Below are 24,428 nucleotides of genomic sequence, written 5' to 3'. Positions count from 1 at the left end.
CCTAATTTTCTTGCATGCTCATATAGAGGTAAAAACTGTTCAAACAGTCTACAAATATGATCACTGCTTTGTTTTTTCTACAAAAGGAAATCAATTCAATCAGCTCTATTTTTCAGTTCAACAAGTTGAGGATATACAAATAGGGTCCCTGTCCACCATTTTCAAAAACTCGTAAGGGATTAAGTGATCCAAAAATTCCTAAGGGAAAATCCAACTTCCATATACGAGGCGTCTCATCTGCCCACCATTGACGTTGCATTTTGTAACCACATGGTGTCGCTGTTGACAACTTGTATTTTTCCAACTGGTCAAATGAAGCACGTCAGTGGCGATGCAGTTCCCACAATGGCCAACAGGGATCTCCCACGTCAGGAATCAGCCAAGATATCTTCCACAAGAAGGCCTCCCAGCTCTTACATTCAGGCCCATACTCAGCCTTACCTAGGCAACAGGGCCCACTGTGTGTTTGATCTGCCCCATACAAACATATCCTGAGTTCCAAAAGGGAAAAGGGGTTACCATAATTGGAATTGGCACTTGAATGGTGTTCCTTGAATCACATGAGTTGGAAGGTAGAGGCATGTCTACTTAACTAAAACAGTCCAGTAAGGGGCGAGAGGACAATGGATGCTAGATGGATAACCAGTATCCTTCATGATCTTCAAAGCACGAGAAGACTGAATACTTTCTATTTCCTAACACTAGAGCTTTCCTCTCACTACTCCTGGATTTTGTGTGTAGCATGTGGAGGGGAGGAAGCTCTAGAGCACTGTCCTCTAAAGGAATTCTCATCTTATGGACCACCATCTTACGACTGTCCAGCACCTCTCTTTGCTAAAGAAAGAAAAGACTGTACACAAGTTCAGTCTTCAGCTCAGCATCCTGCTGCACTGGTCTTAGAAGTTTTGTATGGGCCTCATCCACTCATCAGGATTCTGATGGTTCTAAACACTTATTTAACATCCACTCATTTACAAGAAATGTATAAAGTGTCTGTTATATATTAGGGATTGAACTAGATGCTGAGTTTACAGTGGTGAGAAAACCAGATGTTGTTCCTGCCCTCATGGAGTTTACAGTCTAGTTGAGAAGAGAAATGTGAAACAAACACAAATAAGCATATAATTATGACAAGTGCTATAAAGGAAGAGAACAGGGGTGTGTGGAGGAGGCCTTTCTGAGGAAATGACATTAATGAGGTGTGATCAAAAAATACAGTGAATGCTAGTGCCGAGTGCCATCCAACGGAAAGGCAGGGATCCTCAATACGGGAAGTGGCACATTGAATCTTAGTAACAGTGTGACAAGTTTCAACTTGTTCAATGCAGTCTGTTGGCTGTGAGCTATGGTTGAGAGAAGGTGTGTTTTAAAGTGTACCATAAATCATCTTCTATCATGACAATGCTCCGTGTCACACATCACTTCTGGTATGGCAACTTCTGTCAAATAAAAACATTGCGGTGTATCCTCATCCACCTTATTCACCGGATCTGGCACCATGCAACTTCTGGCTCTTCCCCAAAGTCAAAATGACCATGAAAAGTAAATGTTTTGAATCGATTCAGGACATCAAGGCAGCCACGACAAAGCAACTAAGGACACTCACGATAGAGGACTTCCAGAACTGCTTCAGAAAGTGTCAAGAACAATGGGATAAGTGTGTTCAAAGTGAGGGGAGTATTTTGAGGGCGATTAATGGCAATGTGTCTTTTACTGTAATAAATTTTATTTAAACATTCACCATATTCTTTGATCACACCTCGTAAGCTGTGATCCAAAGCCACTCTTCATTTCAGCTTACTGCTTTCCTCTGTGCTTGGACTTCTCAGTATACATTTTAGCTTTCCTTAACAATTAAACAGATCTTTTCATTTCTAAACTTCTAAACTGATTCTCAAATTTTCTCCTGGGTATAGAACTATCAGGTTTCTTCCCACCACAAGGAGGGAAGAATGTCAAATATGAATGGCATTGGGTGATGAATTCTTTAAGATTCTTCAACTCACAAGTCTTTTAGACTTAGGCTCCTTTTTTACACTAATAATTTGTTTCTGCATCCCACATGAGAATTTGAACTCCTGGGGACATAGATCATATCTTACTTTTTCCATCACCTGGCATAGTCTCTGGCACATAGTTGATGCTCAATGCAGTGTTGAATCGCACTGTTAAATTTGAGTCAGGCTTATACAGGGGGCATTCATCTTCATTTTCTCATATGAAGAACATTAAACAAAAAGCTCAGAGAAATAATAACAAATACTTAAGAATCTATACAGAATAACAGTGGTTGTATGAATTGAACCCTTAAAATGTGCCAGGCTCTGGGCTGAGCACTTTCATTTTCTAACTTGATGACTCTTCTCAACAACCTTAATGTAAGTACTGTTATCTTTATTTTACAAATTATCAAATTAGAAAATAGAAGGGGAAAAATGACTTGCTAAGGTCACATAGTTGGTATGTGACAGAGCCAAGATCTGAAACTAATATTAACCACTTGACCATACCACTTCCTGTGGTGGGCATCTTCTCTACTATAAAACTGTTTTATGCACTTATTCCCATTCCCTATCTGTGTATTAGTTATCTATTGACGTATAACAAACTACACCTAATCATAGCAGCTTAAAACAAATATTTATCTCAATGTTTCTGTGGATCAGGAATACAGGAATGGCTTAGCTGGACGGTCTGGACAGAATCTTTCATGAGGTTGCAAGTCAACATGTTGGCCGGGGCTACAGTCATTTCAAGGTTCAAGAGGACTGAAGGATCCACTTCCAAATTCACTCATCTGGCTGTTGGCAGACCTCAGTCCATTCCTTGTCAAGTGTGGTCCTCTCCACAGGCTGCCTGAGTGTCCCCACAACATGGAAGTTTCCCACAGAGGGAGTGATCCAAGAGAGTACGTCTAAGATAGAAGTTGAAGTCCTTTTTATAACCTAATCTTAGAAGTAATATGTCATTATTTCTGCTGCATGATATTGATCACACAGACCAACCTTGGTAAAGTATGGGAGAGGACTACACAAGGATATGAATACCAGGAAGTGGGGATCACTGGGAGCCATATTGGACATCTCCAATGACTAACCACAGTCTGCTAATTTTCTGTGACTGCCTCCTCCACTAGGATGTAAACTTCATGAGTGGAATGGGGAAAAATCATCAGAGCTGCTCTCTGGTGCCTGCCGTATAATAGATTGTCAATAAATACTGAATAAATGTAATGATGATGGTGATAGGAATTGCAAAGGATGAACTCCCTATAATCCTTTCTTAGCCTCACACAAATTCCTAGTTGCTATTCATGGTTAAATTGCCATTAAATAATTATTAAAAGCAGGACTATATCATAACCAAGAATACTCACCCATGTATTTAATTTCTATGTAACTATGAAAAGTGAACTTGGAAGGGAACACCAAATTCATGAGAACGTTGGCCTTTGGGGAGAAGAAAATAATGGTGCTGGGATTGAAAATCAAATACGGCTTTATTTGCAACATGTTCTTGTATTGACATTTTTATTGGGTCAATAGTTAATGGTGATCAGTCAATTCTGGGTTGTAGGAATATGGGGATTATCCATTGTCCTCCATATTTTAAAAACTCAAAATAAACAAGATACAAATTTTAAAAGGCTTAACCAATTGGAACATGTCTGTACTTCCTTTGGCTCTTTGCTCTAATTAAGGGTATATCTACCAACTCCACTCTCAGACTCAGACCAAAACCTATTTTCTCTTGAAATTGAAATTGTCAAGATTTTCTGATTTGAAGTTCTACAAAATCACCTTGGTTTGCTGCTTCTGCACCTTCTGTATTTGTGTAGATAGAGCCACAGCTTCCTTGTGCTAAGGGAGAGCTGCCCAAGCAGCTGCAGCCTGACCAGCAGCAAAAGACTATGGTTACCGGCACTGGTTGTGACACACAATCCTCTGAGACCAGAATCCTGGGTCCTGGGCTCATTTCTAAAGCACTGGTGCCTCTTCCTTTAACACAAGCCAGTAGTCACACTGGAGCAACACTGGAAGGGCACATGGAAATTTTAAATCTGTACGTATCAGATTATGTAACTTTTCCCTTTTATTTTTATCTCCATTCACGCAGTTTAAAAAGTAACTTCAGGGGCTGGCCCAGTGGCTCAGGTGGTTAGAGCTCCATAACTCCGAAGGTTGCCGGTTCGATTCACACATGGGCCAGTGGGCTCTCAACCACAAGGCTGCCAGTTCAATTCCTCGAGTCCTGCAAGGGATGGTGGGCAGCGCCCCCTGCAACTAAGATTGAACACGGGACCTTGACCTGAGCTGCCTCCCAGATGGCTCAGTTGGTTGGAGCACGTCCTCTCAACCACAAGGTTGCCAGTTCGATTCCTGGACTCCCGCAAGGGATGGAGGGCTGCGCCCCCTGCAACTAGCAATAGTACCTGGAGCTGAGCTGCACCCTCCACAACTAAGACTGAAAGGACAACAACTTGAAGCTGAATGGCACCCTCCACAACTAAGATTGAAAGGACAACAACTTGACTTGGAAAACAGTCCTGGAAGTACACACTGTTCCCCAATAAAAGTCCTGTTTCCCTTCCCCCAAAAAAATCTAAAAAGAAAAGAAAAGAAAAGAAAGAAATGCTCGTAAAAGGAAATGAAGCAAAGAAGCAATTGCATTAAAATAAAATAAAATTAAATTAAAAATTTTTTAAAAGTTCAGAAAATCATTAACAACTCCCTTTTCAAAGGGAAGCCCAATGAAAACATGGACCATTGTGAATGAAAGCATTTTTAGCGGCTCTGTCAAAATAAATCACTGATGTTTATGGGAAAATTGGTGAGAGACAATTTCAGAGGAAAGAATATCATCTAGGTACTTCCCAGGAAACAAGGAAACCATCTGAGAGTGAGAATTAAGTCAAAAGCAGAATCAGCCTAAAGGAATGAATGCATTTTATACTCAAGTTCAATACCTTTCATGGTATTTTGTTGAAACTTAATTTCTTTTCCTAACAATCCTGTCTGGTAACAATTCACTATACCTACTTCTAGTGTCCTGGGCCCAGGGAATGTATAGGTGGAAAATGCAGCCCAAACTAATATGTTCCTTAATTCCAGATATCCTAAAAACTATACCCAAAGAGAAAATAGTGGGATAGAATAAGCCAGCTGAGAAATCACAAACTGCCTTGCCTATTCTGGGTGCAGATTGAGGTATATCTTATGAGCACACTGTGGGGTCCCTGGGTAGAGGAGCTTTCCAGGCCTCAAAGAAAGGGCTCATTTTCCTTTAAGTATAACTAATACTTTTCTAATAACAGGTCCTGTTAACATGAACTTTTCAAATTCCACAGGCCTGGCTCCACATGCCGACCCTGCAACTTCTGAAGGACTCTAGGTCTCTCTGTAATTGGGTATAAATATAATCACTGGGCTGCTGTAAGAACTAGAGGTAATGATATATATATATAAGGCACATAGCAAGCGTTTAATAAATTACACCTTATTTGTCTTATAAAAGATATCCTTATAAAAGATATCTCATAAAAGACATCCTGATTCCTAAAGTTTTATAAGAATCTATGACTCTTCATTAACATATCTTTGAGCCAGTCAGCATTTCCTGGTCCTAACCCAACAACTCAGGTTTGTTTCTCAGAAGAACTGAGGACTAGGTAAAAGGAATTAGGGATATGTCGTCAGCTAGCCTCGTCCCATCTCTGGAACTTTCCACTCTGGAACCTTTTATCTTTCCCCTCTTACTCATTCTGTAAACAATCATTTATTGAAAATACTGTTCAAGACACTGGTGCAGAAGAAAATACAAATATGGAAAGTCTTTCTCTTCAGAAAACTTTCAATACAGGGTAGCAAACAAGAAATCAATGCTCACTAAGCAGAATCCCTGTAATATAATTTGCTTAAGAATTCAGTCGTTATTAGTTTGCAGACCGGTTAACCTAATCAATAGATTGTTCCCTATTGTTTCCCACACCCCCTTCATTCACATACTTGCCCAGCATCTAGAAACCCAAACCACTCTACCAACCCTAAAGGTGAAACGATCCTTCTTTACATTAACATCAAGCTGCAGGAAGAAATTACGTAAGGAGCCTTACTGCCCCTATGGCTCCAAATCTGCTGGGCCCTCAGAATCCCTCCAGAATATTTCATGTCCTTACTTTGTTGCTGGGCCCACTCTCCACATGGACCACTCACTGCTGTCCTCAGATGGCCCAGTCAACAATCTTCCTCTCTGTAGGTGACATTGTCTCCTCCTTACAGTGAAACTCAAGGCCACCTAAAACATTATCCAGGCGTGCTCTTCATTCACTCATTCAACAAATATTTATCAGAGCCTACTATGTACCTATCAGCCTGCACTGTGCAGATGTGGGAAATAAAAGAGAGCCAAGCAGCCATGGTCCCTGCCTACGCGGACCTCAGTGTACTATTAAGTAACATATTCAGTAAAAATTACACAAATTATTGCACACTTTGAAAGGGACTGAGAAGGAGAATTACAGGTACTGCAAGCCTTAGGGGCCAGAATAGTTTTCCTGAAGAAATGATCTAGGAAGAACAATCGCAACAACAAAATAGACATTACAAAAGAGAAGAAGCAAGAAGCATCGCAGGGGCCCTGGGAGGAGGAGTTTGCATCCTTTGAGTTCCTAAATGAAGCCAGGTAGGCAAGATCCACATCATACACGGCCTATGCCTACCATGAGGAGTTCTGGTCTCTAACCAGAACCCCTAGAAGCGAATGCCATGATCAGGTTGACCTGCCCTGGGGCATCAGCGCAGACACGGGTCCGTTTCCGCCCAGCGCCTGCCACCAGCCGGTTCTCTCACCACCGTTGTTGGCAGGGTGACCGGATGAGCCGCGGGGCTGCTTCTCGGGAGTGGGGATTGAGGAAGGGCCTCTGCCGCGTGCGCTAAGCCGTCCGCAGAGGCAGCGGGCGGAGCCGGGTGTGCCCTGCGGCGAAGCGGGTGGCGGCCTGCACCGCGGACCTCGGGGGACCTGAAGCGCGACCAACAGTCGGCGCGCCTGGTACTTGTGCGGGCCGAGCTCTAAACTTCCGCGGAGGCTGCGGCTGGTTCCCGGCGAAGGGCGCAAGGCCGCGCGGCCCAGGTGGCGGAGTCGGCAGTCCTCCGTGGCGTGACCCCGAGCCTGCCGCAGCCCACGGCGTACAGGTGAGACCCGCGGCCCAGGTGCGGCGGCCGGGGCCTGGCCCCGACAGGCCCTGAGCACGGCCCCGGGCGACCCCGCCGCGGCGCAGGCGGCCGCCATCTCCGGGCGGCGGCGGCGCTGGAGCCGTGGGCGGTGTCTGCGCTGCGGCGGGAGCCGGGCGTGGGGCGGCGCTGCGGTCCGCCGGGCCGCGCTCGGGCAGAGGCGGGCGCCGGGGCCGCGGACCCCCTGCCCGCCAGGCCCCGAGACCCGCCGCTCCGGCCTGTCCGCCGCTACAAAGACCAATACTTGTCGCTGTCGAAGAAGTGGAACAGAAAAGCACAAGGAAGGAAGCACAAGAGCCCAATCCGTTCCCCAGAGATAACCCGCGTTAACACGAAGCTGTATTTCCTCCCAGTCCCTCCCCCCCCCCAAATAAGCGTGATCAGACTGTATTTTTGCAGGAGCTGGATCAGAACGTGCTATAACTCGGCTTCTTTTTATTTCAGTACATTACACACATCTCCCCATGGCTTGAAATGTTTTTCTACGTTTCTTTGTATTGACCGCCCTGGGCTGCGTTCCTGTGTGCCAGGTTGACCTCTGCATCCTTCCTGGAAGCCTGGCCCGGGCTTGACCTTCAGTTTGTCGAGTGACAGGACTGGGATTTACTTAATGGATTCCCCCCCAGATAGTGAACATATAGGTGGTTTTCAGTTTTCAGCTGTCACACAAGTGTTTTGTTGGGCACTGTTCCATCTGTTTTTTTGAGCATCACTGTTTAAAGTAACTCCTTCCTTAGGCTTGTAGTATACATTGCAAAATGCTTCTCAGAAAAGTTATTATCTTTTGTACCTACTGTAGCATTTGGGAATAACTGGCTCCGGGAGCTTTCTGACCAACTGCTGTAGATCCCAGTGCGCACAGTGTCAACACCTGTTTGTTGAAGTGACCTGCCTTGTGGCTGGCCTTACCTAAAGCTTTTGCTGAACAGGGAATTATGAGTATCTTAGGAATTTTTAAACCTGGTTTAGGTTTAGCCTGGAGAAACCACTACAGTCCCCAGAGAAAAAGTGGAAACTTTTTAATGTGTAAGTCATATTCTGAAACATGGTGTTGGGTTGGTACGGAAGGGATTCATAAAAGATTATGCAGATACTCAAAAACCTTTCTTTGAAGACTTGTAAAAAGTTTCAAGGGAGTGACATTGTCCTCATCAGTGAAAATAAACAGAATTTGTTTTTCCATCCTTTTCATTTACATTTTTAAAACTATGTGCTAAAATAGAGGGAATTTTTCTTTGTAATGATCGGTTTCCTGTTTGTCTCGTGATCCTGGCTGTGCTGTAATCATCTTCTGGTCTCTCCAGAGTCGTGCACCCTCAGTGCCTCGTACATAAGGGATTAATAACTATTAGCATGATGAATGAATTTAGAATATGACGTGTTTAGTAAGTCCAGTTTGTAACTTAGAGATCTGTGTGTGACAGTTCTTTCTCATTATTTAAATGAGTAAGGCAGAAATCAGTGACAAGGACAGCTGTGATCATCTCTTGGTTATAAGTGTAATCACATTCCAAGAAACACTACTGGCAGGGCACCTTGGTCTTTTTTATTTTTTAACAACTTTGTTGGTATATGTCACATACCATATAATTCACGCATTTGACGTGTACAATTCAATTTTTTGATGTATTACAGTATTACGTTTTTTAAGTTGTGGTAAAATATCTATGACATAAAATTTGCCACTTTAACCATTTTTAAGTGTTAACAATTCAGTAACATTAAGTATAGTCACAATGTTGTGCAACCATCCACCACTATTTCCAAAATTTTTCAACACCATAAACAGATACTTCATATATAAATGTTGAATATATGAATGAAGGTTGATAGTTTAGAGAAGAAAAATTTTTAATAGGAGTGATGTTGATTTGTAATCTCTCTTTTGATTTGTGTTATCTTTTATACCTATATGAAAAGGTATTATAATTAAGATGGTACCATGCCTTATGTGAGTATGACAATTCTTGAAGTTCCTTATAATGGAAAACTGGGCAATTTTTTTCAATTTTGAATGCTGAATTACTGAGCTGTCTAGAGTCTCTAAAAGTTGTGGAGCAAAATTTGAATGCTATCCTTAAGTCCACTCTGATTCGCAAAGGATACTTATCCAGGTTGTTACGCTATTTGGCTTACTCTATTGCGCTCTATTTGCTTTGCTTTCCTAGTTGCAAGATACCCTCCGCTTTCATATGAGATATATCCTAGGGTTTCCAAAGACTAGAGCAATCTACAATTTGTAAGTTCCTAATTTAAAAAAAAAGAAAGAAAAAGAAAGAAAAGAGGGATTTGCTTTAGGTACAAAGTGTTTTTGAAATTTACATTTTAAAATTCTTAGCTTTTCTTTGCCTGTTGTATTGCTTTTATGGGTACTAATCTCTGCCTTAACATCTTTATAAAAACACTTTGTGGCTTCTGGCTGTTTCCAGCCAAAGAAGGTTGGCAATCTCCTACTTTTAAGAAGGAGAGACCACCCTTGGGCATATATAGGGAGAAGGCTAGGCTACGGTAGATCCTGGAAGCAAAGAATAGTGAGCGCATTTTTCAGTGGGTTAGGCTGGGTACAACTGTTAATCCCAAATCTTCAAATGTGGAGGGTTTCCTATGCATGTGAGTATATCTGTGCCTCTGATGTCAGTAAAACTTAACTAGCCTTACAGCCCAGTTACTGTTTAGTTAATTGTACAATACTGAGCTCTAGTTTAGGTGTGGGCCCTCCCAGTGACCTGAGCAAACCACATAACTGATGGTGGATTCATTATTGGCACTAGTAAATTAAGTGGGCTTGAGTAAGCAGGTAAATTGTTTGCTCTTAGAAAGTGAACTAGCATATCCCTGGCTGCTTCCTGCAAACTCAACATTTCTTTGAAGTTTTCCAAAAAAATTTTTTTAAATTATATATTCTATCATAATATAACCTTCTAAAATTAAATATACAAATTGCATTTTAAATTTGTTACCACCCTGTAACGCTGATACTTCCAGAAGATGCATTGTTTATCCTGGAGTTTTATGTATTCCCTGACCCACTGCTTCATACCCTTGGGGCTTCTTGTGTCTCAATTTGGGAATAATGGGACCCAGAGGACCTCTAGGTCTCTTGAAGCTCTGACGTGGTATAATACTTGAAATAAACTAGTGTTTAGTCTCTAGTTTTAGGAAATTATAAATCCATAACATGGAAAAAAATATGATTTGCCAATTTGCATGACTCCTTTCTCTGAAAATTAGAGTTTGCAATTCTATTGTATGTAAAAGCTGTTTCATTAGAAACTGCATGCAATTTAAGAAATGGATTGCAAAATTAGAACAATCCCTTTGCAGATGTCATCATCTTTGTTGCTCTCAATCTTTCTTTGCTGCAATTCTGCTTTTTTCTTTCCTGGCTGCTAATTGGATTAAAGACTGTTTGCCAACCATGGCATCTGGAGATGACAGTCCTGTCTTTGAAGATGACGAAAGGTAAATGTCTTGCATTGCAAAAAAACTAGCTTCTGAAACTTTCAAGATGGTTTTAATCATTCAGAAGAGTTATTTATCCAGGCTACTTTTTTAAGGACACATTTTGTAAAATTGCAGAATGTGTGGTGTTGCCCTTTTATGATGTAGAACAAAGGTAGTAAACACCTGGCATAGAGGTGGCCACCACCAACATAGCAGCCTTTCCCAAAGGACCTGAATGTAAGGTCTCCAAATCCCTGTCAGCACAAAGTTCTTGGCAATCAGTTCAAAATGATATAAAACCTATTTAGTGTCTTTGAGTTAGAGCATACAAAGAAGATTAAAGGGAATGGAGAGACTAGAATGTAGTGAAGAGAACAGGCTCTGGAACCAGAGTCCTAAATTTAAATCCAATCTGCCACTTACTATCATTGTGACTTTAGACAAGCCCTTAGCCTCTCTAAACCTTAGTTTCCTCATCTATGAAATAGGGATGGTAATAGTACCCATCTTATGGTGAGGATTCCATGAGTTAATATGTGTAAAGCTCTTAGAACTGTGACTGGCATACAGTAAGCACTTAACTGTTAGCTATGATCATTAAAGCTGTAATAAATGTTACTTCTCTCAAAGCTAAAAACCTATATCAATATCAAAATATTACTTATATTTGCATTACATATGTCTTTCACATAAGGCACATATATATCGTTTTATATTAAAATATTAATATCAAAAATATGTGTTTAAATTGTGCCAGAAACTTCTGATAAAATTGAACCCTTTATTTTTTTAAAATAAGATTTCCTATACTAACGACAAGAATTACTATTTTCAATAACATTTTAATCTGTATTATAGGACATTTCTTCCATGACTTCTCTTTTTCTCAGTATAATAAATTAGAACCTTTTTGTTAAAATGAATTCTTACTCATTGGTTTAAGTATAAAAGGTTTGGAGAACTCTTGGAGTGATTTGAATATGAATACGAAAAAGCAAAAGTAAATACTTTCCTTTTTAAATGAGGGGAGGAAGAAGTAGAGACCTTTTTACTGACCTTTCCAAGCATTATTCTGTAGCCTAGCTTAGATTACTATTGTGGATAAACAGATAGATTCTTAATCCTATTAATATTAAGGTGACTTTGTTTGGAGTTATCCGACTATATACCCATATATAGTAGTTTCATCTTAAAGGAAGAGTGTGTAAAAGGAAGAAGACAGTCTATGTACTGTGAGTAGGATTTCTGAAGTAAGATTACTTTAAGATTTTGTCATTTTAGGGATTTAAAAAATCTGACATTTTCATCTTGGAAGGATTAATTGTGTTTTGGGCCAAAATGTAATTGCTTTATTTTATCCCCTTAGCCCTCCTTATAGCCTGGACAAAATGACAGATCTTGTAGCCGTGTGGGATGTTGCTTTAAGTGACGGAGTCCATAAGATTGAATTTGAACACGGGACCACATCAGGCAAACGAGTGGTGTATGTAGATGGGAAGGTAGGAAAAAAAATATGTTACTTTGTAAAACATGGTATGCAGAGAAGGTTGATTTTGTTAATGTAGATTCTTTATATGTGAATTCGGGCTTACAGTGTTTATCTTTATAAATTGGCCTGCATCATTTTTCTGTACAAAATGAACTAATAATAGTTAACAGAATTCCTAGACTCTACCATTTATTATGTAAACTTAAAATGCCCTTTTTCTAAAACCTTTGCGTCATGAATGAATACAATTACATTTAACTAGCATTGTCATTTGCTCACTTTAATTATATTTTTCTAAAATTAAATACTACATTTTTTTCCATTTGTGTGTTTTCAACTTTTATATTTCATTACTTAGGAGGAGGTAAGAAAAGAATGGATGTTCAAATTAGTGGGCAAAGAAACCTTCTGTGTTGGAGCTGCAAAGACGAAAGCAACCATAAATATAGATGCCATCCGTGGTTTTGCTTATGAATATACTCTGGAGATCAATGGGAAAAGTCTCAAGAAGTATATGGAGAACAGATCAAAAACCACCAATACTTGGGTATTACATTTGGATGGTGAGGACTTTCGAGTTGTGTTGGGTGAGTCCTGTTTCTGCAGAATTGATTGGCTTTTTCTGATGGCTGTTTACTTGCTCTAACTGTCCAGACCTTTTATGGGAACTATGAATAGGAGACAATAAGTGCAGGTGTATTTTTAATGTGCTCTGTGTGAATGAAGTATTCATTTAATTAACTGATTTATATATTAAACATAAAAGCTAGATTTTATGGTGATGGATTTGAGGATTGTTAACTTGGGTTTAAAAAAATGTTGACGTAGACATTTGTTATTATTTGATATTTCACTTTAAAAGCATGTCTAAAGGCCTTTGGAAATTTAAGATTCCTCAGTAAGATGGGAACTTTTCTCCATGGCAGCAGATGTGATAAGCTGTTGATCTTTAAGCTAAGTTCTGTTGTTACAGATTGCCATCTGTGCTTAGTTTCTATTGGCCCTCAAAATTTGTGTGACAAATATTTACCAGTTATTACCTTTCTTGTCTGGTTACTCCCAGTATTTCCTGCTTCTAAGTTAAGACTGTGTAGATTATCTCGTTAATTCACTGATTGATTTCCTTTGATAACACTGAATACCGTACCTGCAAAATGACAGTGAGTGTTCCGTTCCCTGAGCATCATAGGTGAAGAGACCTTGTCGACGCTTTTAAAGAGTCTACAGTCTAGTCAAATGCTAGCAAACATCTTTAAAAAAAAAAAAAAAAGTTTTAAGATTGAAAAATGTTTATCAAGTAATAAATGCACATAGTTGAAAAAAAGAAACCAAAAACTTTTATGTAGCTTATTCATTGAAGAAACTGGATCAATTTGTCTTGAAGAGCTTCCTATGGATTTTGTTGATTGCATTCCTGTGATGTTGCTGTTTTTCACATTTCCTGTGAATTGGTAGTTGACTTTGAAGAATTGGTCAAATTTAGTGTTTTCTTTCGTTTTTTTCCTGGCAAGACCACTTTGTAGTTTGTCATATGAAGAGGTACATGGTATTTGTCAATTTTTATGACGTTTGCAACCATTAATACCTAGTGCCTACACCCATTAATTCATTAGCAGTTGCCAAATGATGAGATTCTGATTCCATCCTTCCTTATTCATTAGCTGGAATACGTCAATAATGAGAAACTTTTACTAGAATTTGGTCACGCAGAGGTACAGTTTGTATAAGAAATGCAGGGTAACTGCTTGTTTTCCCTTTATCAGTTTTCAAAATACTGAATTGACTCCTTATTCTCCTCCAAAAGTGATCATTTAGGTTTTTTCAAATCATTATTAACTCATAGACTTAAACATTTTGATGTATTTCAATATATTGCAGTTATTACTCTTACTGATGTTGATGCTCAAATTGTCCCATTTTTGGCCAATGGGATACTCTTTAGATTGAGGCTCCTGAATCCTTTTGACACATCCTTGGGAGACTTTGATAGCTTCCTTGCTATCTGGTGTGACAAAATGGGCTCATTTCGAACATTTCCTGCTCAGAACTGGAATGACCCGTTTCTCCAAGAAGACCTTGTTTTCTTGAAGGAAAATGGTATTTCAAGAGCATAATCTGGGCATCCCTCAATGATGCTCATTCATTATTTTTAGGTTGTAAGTGGATGGAGCAAAGAAATTATATACAGGGACTTTTTATAGATAAAATAGCTTATGAGTTCATACTGATACTTGTAATTCAAATTCAGGAACATTAGCAGGTTTTTACTTAAACTTGTCTAACATCTGTATGTCCTTTCTTTCATACAGAGAATTTTCCTTCTCAAGGACACAGAAGATGATGCAATTAGAATATAATTTACTCATTAGCTTTGTGCCACATTACATACATAGTAGTTTCCATTAACAATGCAAATACTACCAACATTTTTTGCATATCATTTTCCAATTTTATTGTATCTGCATTGTCAGAACATATAGTCATTATATAGTATTCCCGTTTCTTCCAAACCACACTTAATTCTATAAGTAAATGTTTATATATTTCTTTCAAGTCATTAGATTACTGCTGTCTGATCATTTTGCTTGTCTGAAACTTGTTCTCTAGTACATTTCTTAGGAATATTAACAATATTGCTTGAATTCTTGCACGTTGATGACATTTGTGTCTTTTATATTTGAAGCTCAGTTTGGCTAGATATAATGATATTGGCTCATGTTTTCGTTCCTTAAGTATCTTAGGTATATTACTCCACTTTTTTCTGGCATAAACTGTTACCGTCAAAAAGTCTGATGATGATCTGATTTTCTTTCCCTTAAAAGTGCTTTGCTGTTTTTGTCTAATTTTACTAGAGTATGTCAGGGTAATGATTATTCTTGGTCAGGTTTTCAGGTACATACATGGTAAATTGTTTTCAATATGTAGAATGAAATTGTTTAAGTTTTCTTGAATTACAGTTTTAGTATTAGTTCTGTTCCTTTGCTTTGGTTTTCTTCCTCATGGACGCCTATGGTATAGATGTTGGATCTTTAGACCTATCTTCTAAATGTGTCAGGTTCTCTCACATCCTCTATCTCTTCTCCCCGCCTCTTCTCTCTCTCTTCTTCCTTTCTGTCTGCCTACCTGCCCACCTAACTTCCTTCCTTCCTCTCTCCCTCTTCCTTTCTTTTAAAATTAAGATTTATTTTCTTAAAGCAGTTTTAAGTTTAAAGAAAAATTGAGCAGAAAATACAGATTTCCCATATACTCCTCTACCTGTCCCCCTCCCGTTTTCCCTATTCACGTCTTGCATTGGTGTGATACATTCATTACAATTACGTAGCAAATCAATATGGATACCCTATTATTAACTGAAGTCCATAGTTTACATTAGAATTCACTCTTGCATTATACGGTTCTACAGGTTTGCCAAATGTATAATCTCATGTTCTGCCATTAGAATATCAATACAGAATAATGTCACTGTCCTAAAACTCCCATGCTCTTCCGTATCCATCCTCTCCTCCTTCCCCGCCCAACTCCTGGCAACCGCTGATCTTTTTTACTATCTCTATAGTTTGCCTTTTCCAGTATGTACATAGTCATACAGTATGTAGCTTTTTCAGGCCTAGCATCTTTTTCTTAGTAATAGGCATTTAAGATTCCTCTATGTCTTTTCATGGCTTGATAGTTCATTTCTTCTTATTGCTGAATAATAATCCATGGTATGGGTGCACCAGTTTGTTTATCCATTCACCTACTGAAGGATATCTTGGTTGCTTCCAATTTTAGGCAGTTACAAAAAAAGCTGCTGTATAAACATTTGTGTACAGTTCAGTATGTGGACATAAATTTTTAAATCAGTTGGGTAAATATAGTTTTATATATATAATGTGATGGCTCGGTGCGAGGTCGGAGGGATAGTGGATGGGGGGTAGGGGGGTTCACAGTGTGAGGGATATAAATGATGAACGTCTAAGTATTACCTTGTCTTGTACACCTGAAACTAATAAAATAAAATAAAATAAATTTAAAAAAGAATTGAAAATTAAAACCAAAAAAAAGGATTCACAGAAGTTATAGTCAATTAAGAGTGTGGGTGAAAGAGGGGCACTGTAATGAATTTAATAGAAAGTAACCTCACAGGGTGGTCTTGATCATAAATTCCTAACTGGGCAGGTCATGGTGGGGAGTCATGCCCCAGACCTATAACTTCTTTAGTGAAAGATTTTTAAGCAAGCCTTGTCCATTGTTCTTGTGTACCTAGGTTAACGCACCTTTGAAAAGTCAGAGTAATTCTCTTTTCCAGGCCCCTCAAAGGCATAGCCACCCAAAAGAAAGCACATAATCTTGTTAACTACCCTGCAATCCAATCCTCACCTTGCTTTCTCCCACCCTCATGTAATTTTCCTTAGTTCCTTCCTTAATTTCAAATGCATAAAATAAACTGCAAACTGTCACTCTCTGGAGTATCTGAGGTCTTGCTTCCTGTCATCAGTTTTGGCTCAAATAAACTCTTATAAAAATTCTAAAATAAATAAATAAATAAATAAATAAAAATCAGTTGGGTAAATAACTAGGAGCTTGATTGCTGGATCATATAGTAAGAGTACATTTAGTTTTCTAAGAAATCACTAACCTGTCTTCCAAAGTTTTTGCGTCCCCCCAGCAATGAATGAGAGAGAGCTCCTGCTGCTCCACGTCCTTGACAGCAGCACCATAGTGTTTTGGATTTGGGGCATTCTGATAAGTGTGTAAGGATATCTCAGATTAATTTGTAATTCCCTAATGATAATATGGTGTTGCGCGTGTTTTCATATGCTTATTTGTAATCTGTGTATCTTTAGTGAACTGTTTGTGCAGACTTCTCCCCTTTTTAAAATTGGGTTGTTTTCTTATTGTTGAGTTTGAAGAGTTCTTTTATATTTCAAGTAAGTTCTTTATCATGTGTTTTGTAGATCCTTTCTCCCAGTCTGTGGCTTGTCTTGTCATCTTTCTTTCTTTTTAATTTTTAAAATGTCCCCCGTTTCATCTTCTGTTTCTGTTAGGAATAATTTATTGTTTTTTGGCTTTGTGTTCCTTTTAGTTTAGTCTTCATTTCTGAAATTATTGTTATTTCTAATTCTTGACTGAATTCTACTACTTCATTTCTCAGAGTTTTTCTAATCTTTGTTATTCTTTCATATCTTGTATGATTTTCTTCATTTCTTTTAGCTCACTTGGAAATAGTATTTTATCTTTTTTGTAAGCATCTTTCTGATACTTTCATTATCTGTAATGATTGGTTTTTTTTTTTCTTATAATTTTTTATGGAGCTAGAGCTCAATACCTTTCTTTGCTCATTTTTATATGAATTTAAGTTTTTCTGAACTTGTAGAAGGGAGTGTGGTTTTGGTTAGCTTTTTAAACTTCAGGTTCTGGAATTCTTTTTTCTGTTGTTTTTGGATAATGTTAAAAACCATAGGAGCATACTTTCTGACATGCCTGCTATTTCCTTCTCCACTTTTTTCTAGATCTTCTTTTTCCTTTACTCTGGTGTTCCTGGGCTGCTAAATTTGGATTCTCTTCCCAGAAGTTTCTTCTCAGCGTGGGGTTTTGTACTGGAAGGCTGGGAGGGCCACTGTGTGAATAGCAGCTGACACTGGCAGGGGTTTTATACATTTTAACAGTGGATGACTCATAGGAGGTGCATGGAGAGGTCTGAAAGGGCCAAAGCAGTCTGGGCCCCATTATATAACTTGCTAAATTTTATATTGAGAAGTTAAAACAGAAGGCGGCCTGAAAAAGCTCTTAATAACAAAAACAGTACAATGTACTGAGAGGCCATATTCTGCACCAGATACTATGCTAGGCATTTTACATAAATCATTTCTAATCCTTGTAACAACCTGCAAGAAAAGTGGTATTACTTTATTTTACCCATGAGGAGATTGAGGCTAATTGAGGTCCAGAGTGGTGGCGACTTGCCAAAGGCTATGCTAGTAAATCATGAAGCTGGGATTTGAACCCAGGGCTCTCTGACCTCAAAGATCCTGTCCTTTCTTTTTCACCACCTAAAAGATGCGAGGCATGCAAAGGGGTCCGAAGATAGCACTGGTCAGCATTGTTAGGTCTGGGAGTCGCCACACCACTCCACACTGTGGGAGGAAAATAAAGACAGCAAGAGGAAAGTACTAGTACGCTTGTACTTCCCCAACTTCATGTTGGGAGGAAATTCTCTCTCTGCTCTGAAACCTTGCACTTCTGTGAAAGCAGTTACTGAACATACCTGCTCAGGACTTCTCTGCAGACTCCCCAGCCGTTGGTCATGTGGGCTGAGGGAATCTGCCTGCAGGCAGGCAGGGCTGGGGAGGCTCCAAGGTCTGAATCCACTTCTGAGCCATAACTGACTTGATGCTTTATCAGATTGATAGGTTCTTTTATTAATGTCTACTTTTGAATAGGTGATACATAATTCAGAAATCAAAATGATATAAAGATACATTGACAAATCTTGCTTCCACTCCTGTTTCGGTCCCCCATAAATATAGCTATGTTTAATAGTGAATGCTAGTGTTTCTTTATTCAGATTCAAGCAAATATGTTTTATTACTTCCTTATTACATATAATAATCTTTATTATTGATTTATTAATATATTCTGAAGAGTCATTTCTATCAGTATGTAGAACTTTCTCATACTTTTTAAAATAGTTGCAGGGTAAATTTCAATAGTAAATAAAATAGTTTAACTCATTCCCAACAGATAGGCACTTGGGCTGTTTCTAATTTGTTGCTGTTTGAAGCACTGTTAAATGAATAGCTTTGTTCACATGCCTCTTGGAATGTAGTGCACATCTCTCTTTAGGACAAATTCCCAGAAGGATAATTGCATTTGTCATCTGAGTGGATTTTGCCCAGTCGCCCTCCACGGTACTTCTACCATTTCGTCCTCTCACTACCTATTTTCCCACGGGTTCTCCAGCAAAGCATGGTGTTGGATATTTGATATTCTGCTAGGTGAAAAATGGTATTTCAGTGTTGTTTTAATTTGCCTTTTTCAAAATTGAGGTTGAGCATCTTTTCATGTGTTTAAGATCCTTATGTTTCTTTTCTGATAATGCCTGTTCGTGTCCCTTGACCCATTTTTCTTTTTCCGAGAAGTTTTATAAGAGTTTACTTGAGCCATACTGCTGACATGTGCCGGGGAGCAAGATCTCAAACGCTCAGCCCTGGACCCATTTCCTTTTGGGTTGTTGGCCTTTTTCTCGATTGCTAGGAGCCTTTTATTACTAAAACTAGTGCTGTCTGTGCTGTTTCAGATATTTTTTTCCCAGTTTGTCATTTATTGTATGACTTTGCTTATGTGTGTGCATGTTTCTTTTTTTTAAGTCATGTAGAAATCTTTTTCACTTTCATGTAGTCAAATTTATTCCATTTTTCTTTTATCGCTTCTGGATTAGTGTTCTTCATTCAGGGGCATGTTAATCGCTATTATAGAAAATCTGAGCACACGCCCATGTTCACTAGGCAGACTAAATAAAATTCCAATTTTCACGACCATCGTGGTTCATTTTAGCAATGTGTAACCTGACGTGTTGGGACAAGCTGGGTTTCCTGGCAACTATGGTTGTAGATGCTTCCTATTCAGGCGGCCGTTTGGGCACCCTGCCACATCTCCTGGGCCCCTCTGCCTTTCTCTGTCTCCCTCTAGCCCAGCCTAAAGTCATTTGTCCATTCTGTAAGCGAGGCTCCCATCTCGGGGTGTGGAAGAATCCCCTTTAGGACTGTGTTCCTGGCAGATGGCCTGTCAGTGTCAAGCTGGGTACTGGTATCTCAGCCTTGACCCCCAGGCAAGTTGTTGACCCCTGGGCTGCTTGTGCACACAGGCCATGCTTCTCTTTAGTCTTCATTATAATACCTAAAGCTCCTCTTCTGCTTGCTTGAGGAGTGCAGTCTTCTCTCCTGCCCTTCCCCAGGACACTACCATTCCCAAGTGGACCTGGGGATCCTCTCCCCCAAATGCACATGCATTCGTGCACACACACACACACATACGCACCTCCCTGAAGTGAGCTTGGCAGCTTAACTAACACCCAGGTGTGTCGTGGCAGCATTGTGCTCTATTGTGGTAGCACTGTCCTTACACAATCTACCAGGTACACCTGTCGTTTTTCTTACCATCCACTATTTCCCTAACGAGAAACCATTACAAAAACGAATAGAGATGATTTTGCTATCCAGTAGGAAATTTAAGGCTAAATTTCTAAATCTGACAAGCTGTCTATCCTGTATGAACCCTATGGCAGCCTTTTTTGTGGTCTCTTTGTACCATCATCCAGTTGGGTCAGTGTGAGAGACGGGGAATCATCTAGTGACTGATATTAAACGACATGGCGTGTGGAAAGTTCCCTCCTCATATTCATCTGTGTGCGTCCTCCTTTAAAGATTGTGCTTCAGTATTTAGTTTAACAAGTCTTCATCAGTTTGTATTGGGACCATGATTTTCTTTTCAAATTGTTTTGTTTCATTTTGATTTTGCCTGTGAACAAATAGTTTCTTCAAATTTAGAAGATTTGCAAAACTATGAAAAGTGAATGGACTTTTAGAAATCCAGTGTATCGAACTTTTCCTAAAATAATAACTATAAAGAGTTAGCTTTATCTTTAAATCATAGATTATAATTTTTAAAATTTGTTACTTTTACAGAAAAAGACACTATGGATGTATGGTGCAATGGTAAGAAAATGGAGACAGCAGTAAGTCGACCTTTTGATTACTCTTAGCACCATGTGTATAAGTTACTGTTGAGATGTTGCTACATTTCCTAATTATGGAGATTTTATAATTAACCGTCTTCTTGGTTGAAAATAAAAAGATGAATTCCTCCAGACTCCAAAATCTGACACCTTTCCTGGACAATGCCTGTTTAGAAAGTTTACATTGTGAGCTTGCACCAAGGTCTCGCTCTACCTTCCTTTTCCTGGACCAGCCGGTCCTACAAGATCCCCATTAAAAAAAATCCTCCCCCCAAAATTATGTCTCCTGTGTTTATCCATGTTAAAACTGTGCTTTATGCCACTGCTTCTCAAATTTGCATGCATAGAAATCACCTGGGATCTTGCTAAGATGTAAATTCTCACACTTCCTTGCGTGACGCCAATGTCGCTGGTCCACAGGTGACATTTTGAATAGAAGACTTTACACCATACGCTCAAAGCAGATGGTGTAAAAGCACTTTCCTCAAAGTGAAGTTTTTGAAAGAGAAGCAATGCAGCCAATGTCAGATGATGACAAAAAGGCAGATAGGAAAGGGCGCTGTCACGAACCCCAGAAGACGAGTGGCATTGGTAGACTAGCAGTGCTAAGAGGCTGGCTACCCACTCACTGTAGCCACGCATGAGGAAATCCCCATCTAAATCTCGATGTGTTTGGCTTTTGCTATCAGCTACTTGCACTGGTAATGCTGTGGGTGGCATGAATGTAGGAGTGAATTTCAAGTGGGAATGAAATACTAGTGGTACAGCGTACCCAGCATGGGAAGTGGAAGCAGAGGAGTCTATCATGGAAATGGAGTGTGGGAGTAGGAGCTGAAATCATTGCGTGGAAATGCCCATGTGTTATGGGTCAGCTGGCAAGCAAGGGGGCCTATCCTTGAATCCAGCTTTTATGCTGGCTTCCGGTGAACACGAGGGCTAGAGAGAAGCAGCTCTCTTCTGTAGTCCATTTTAGCTAGTTGCGCAATTGAAGTTGCTGCCATTATCTCCTCTATCTATTATAGGTATAGGAAGGTGAGAAGAGGTGCTTGGTTTGGGATGATTTTATTCTGCAGACTACTTAGAACCTGTGGCTCTTACAGCTGTCTGCTTCTGAGGAAGTGCCTAAACCAGTTGCCTAAATCAAGTTACAAAGTTGAATGCTTTTCTGTTTCTTAACCCTGGTCTTAATTCTTGAAAGGAAATTTAACCAGGATTCACTCAAAATTGATCTTCTGAGCTTGAGCAGTTCAATCTACTGATAGAGGTTCCTTTTCTGCAGAGAGGCTTGGAGAGCTCGTCAGTGTTTTATGGCCCCTTTTGGAACAGCTTTATTTACCAGTAACCTGCATGGGGTACCTACTGTGTGCTCAATGCCACACCTGGTGGTCCTTCTTGTGCTTGCTTTCTTCCTACCCTGAAATTCTCTAGATGAAGAATGAGCAGTTTTGAATCACATTCCTTCCCACCCTCAGGGATTCTCCAGGGCAAATGTAGAAGGAAATGTGTTTTATGGTATCAAGAATGTGGCTGTAGATAAGTTTAAAATAATGTTCATCCTCAATGTCTTTGTCCCTCAGTCATTGACAGGAAACCACAAGTGTGTGAACAATAGCTCTTCATCACCCAGTTGCTACCTCACAGTAACTACAGCTGAGATTGCAGGGCAGTTTGGGCAGCTCCGCATCTGGGCAGCTTCCCCAGTATATGCACACCTGCTCTTGCTGCATTTGAGTTACAGCGTATTTTTCTCCTTTTTCTTATCTCAAAGCATCATGACCAAAAGTATGTCTGTCAAACAGCCAAGAAGCTACTTCCAGAGATTGTATTACCATTGTCCTTCCCTCTAAATTGATCTTTACAGAAGTATGACCTAAAGGCATTTTCCGCTCAGTATAAGAGGGTGAGATGAATATACTGCACTCCAGGGCCATACCAGACACAGTCCTTGTGCTGGTATTCAGTACACTTTCCATAAAGAACTATTGGCCAAATTCTTCTCAGAGCTAGGAAAACACTTCTCTCACTGATGCATGCTGTGCTTTCTTTGGTTAGATGTTAGCTACAGGACTTGGCTGTCTGCTTCGGCTGCCAGAAAGCTCACAGCCAAGTTTTAAGTCTGACTGTGGTTTCTTTGCTTTCTGGCTCAATTCATTTTTATCCTCTAAGCCTCCTCTTTTTCCTTCCTTCTCTCTATTACTTTGCCCCTATCTTTTTACTCCAAATCAGTGCTATTCAGTAGAAATATAAGTCACAGTTATGAGCTTCAAATGTAACTTTTCTAGTAGCCATATTTTAGAAGTTTAAAGGTGAAGTTCATTTTATATTTGATTTAGTCTATCAAAAATAGTATAATTTAATATGTAATCTATATAAAATATTTTTAGTGAGTTACGTATTTTACGTCTTTGTTTCATGCTAAGTCTTCCAAATCCAGTGTGTATTTTACACCTAAACAGAGTATCTCATGTCAGACTCACCACATTTCAAGCTCAATTGCTGCATATGGCTAGTGGCTGCTGTACTAGACAGAGCTGGTCTAGATTTCTTAGTGCTGGATTTTGTTATCTGTGTATTTTATTGAAAGCCACCCAACACCCTGAGGAATCAGATTTTCAGAGTGGTTAAGACCACACCACTCCTTACTGACTAGGACCTTTAGCAAGTTCTTTAACCACTCTGTGTCTCAATTTCCTCATCTATGAAATGAGGATAACAGTACTTCTATCAGGGTTATAGTGAGGATGCAATAATGCATATAAACTGTTCTTTGTGGACATAACTAATAAAGGTTTGCTATTATCTTTATCAGTTTTACTTTTAAAATTATTCTCTGTCTACATAGTATATGTTACAGACACATAACCATTAGGTGTATTTTTTTCCCCTCTGAAACTTAAGATTCTTCTATTGTAGGGAGTACAAACAAAAAAACCTTCAATTCATAGCAGAATGTAAAAACGTCTGAATACAAGCTTCTAACTAATTTTGCAAAGCCTAACATTTAACTAATATATACTTAATTAGACCACCCGTTTAGATGGTGTTAATGGTTAGACAAAGATAAATGCTTCTGAACACTAATTCCTCCTTCTTTTGTTGGCAGGGTGAGTTTGTAGATGATGGGACTGAAACTCACTTCAATATTGGGAACCATGACTGTTACATAAAGGCTGTCAGTAGTGGAAAGAGGAAAGAAGGGATTATTCATACTCTCATTGTGGATAATAGGGAAATCCCAGAGATTCTTGAATGACGTCATTTTAATGAACATTAAGAAGTAACAATCAGGACTTTTAAATTACTATGGTAATTAAATAAGTTCAGTATGTACTTCTCGATACATTTAGTCTGCCATCTTTTTATTTTTTTAGTTACTTGAAACTGTAATCTTCCAAGGGTCAGAGGAGAAAAATAACTATGTACAATTTTAAAAACCTGCAATTTTGTAAATACTGTTAAAATGTTTTAAAACCAAATGGAAAATAAGATATGGACCAAAATCATTAATGTTTTACAAGAAGAACTTTTACTATAATAAACACTGTAAGAT

At 39.2% G+C, this 24,428-nt stretch overlaps 1 protein-coding gene across 3 annotated transcripts; it reads left to right on the top strand.

The window, feature by feature from the left end:
* Nucleotides 1-6,547: 6,547 nt before the first annotated feature.
* FAIM (Fas apoptotic inhibitory molecule) lies at nt 6,548-24,428 on the top strand. 3 transcript variants are annotated; one of them, XM_081072959.1, is made up of 6 exons: nt 6,548-6,681; nt 10,634-10,691; nt 12,040-12,172; nt 12,521-12,749; nt 20,829-20,878; nt 23,982-24,428. In XM_081072959.1, exons 1-6 carry the CDS (start codon nt 6,672-6,674, stop codon nt 24,129-24,131), a joined length of 630 nt encoding a protein of 209 aa, XP_080929085.1. In that variant the 5' UTR covers nt 6,548-6,671; the 3' UTR covers nt 24,132-24,428. The 3 variants fall into 3 exon arrangements, with proteins under 3 accessions (XP_080929085.1, XP_080929086.1, XP_080929087.1); XM_081072960.1 differs by having other exon boundaries at nt 6,595-7,190; XM_081072961.1 differs by lacking the exons at nt 6,548-6,681; nt 10,634-10,691 and adding an exon at nt 6,856-7,190.

This window comes from Rhinolophus hipposideros, assembly GCF_964194185.1.
Source record: "Rhinolophus hipposideros genome assembly, chromosome: 14".
NCBI classification, from domain to species: Eukaryota; Metazoa; Chordata; class Mammalia; order Chiroptera; family Rhinolophidae; genus Rhinolophus; species Rhinolophus hipposideros.
This window is presented reverse-complemented; position numbering and strand designations above follow the sequence as displayed.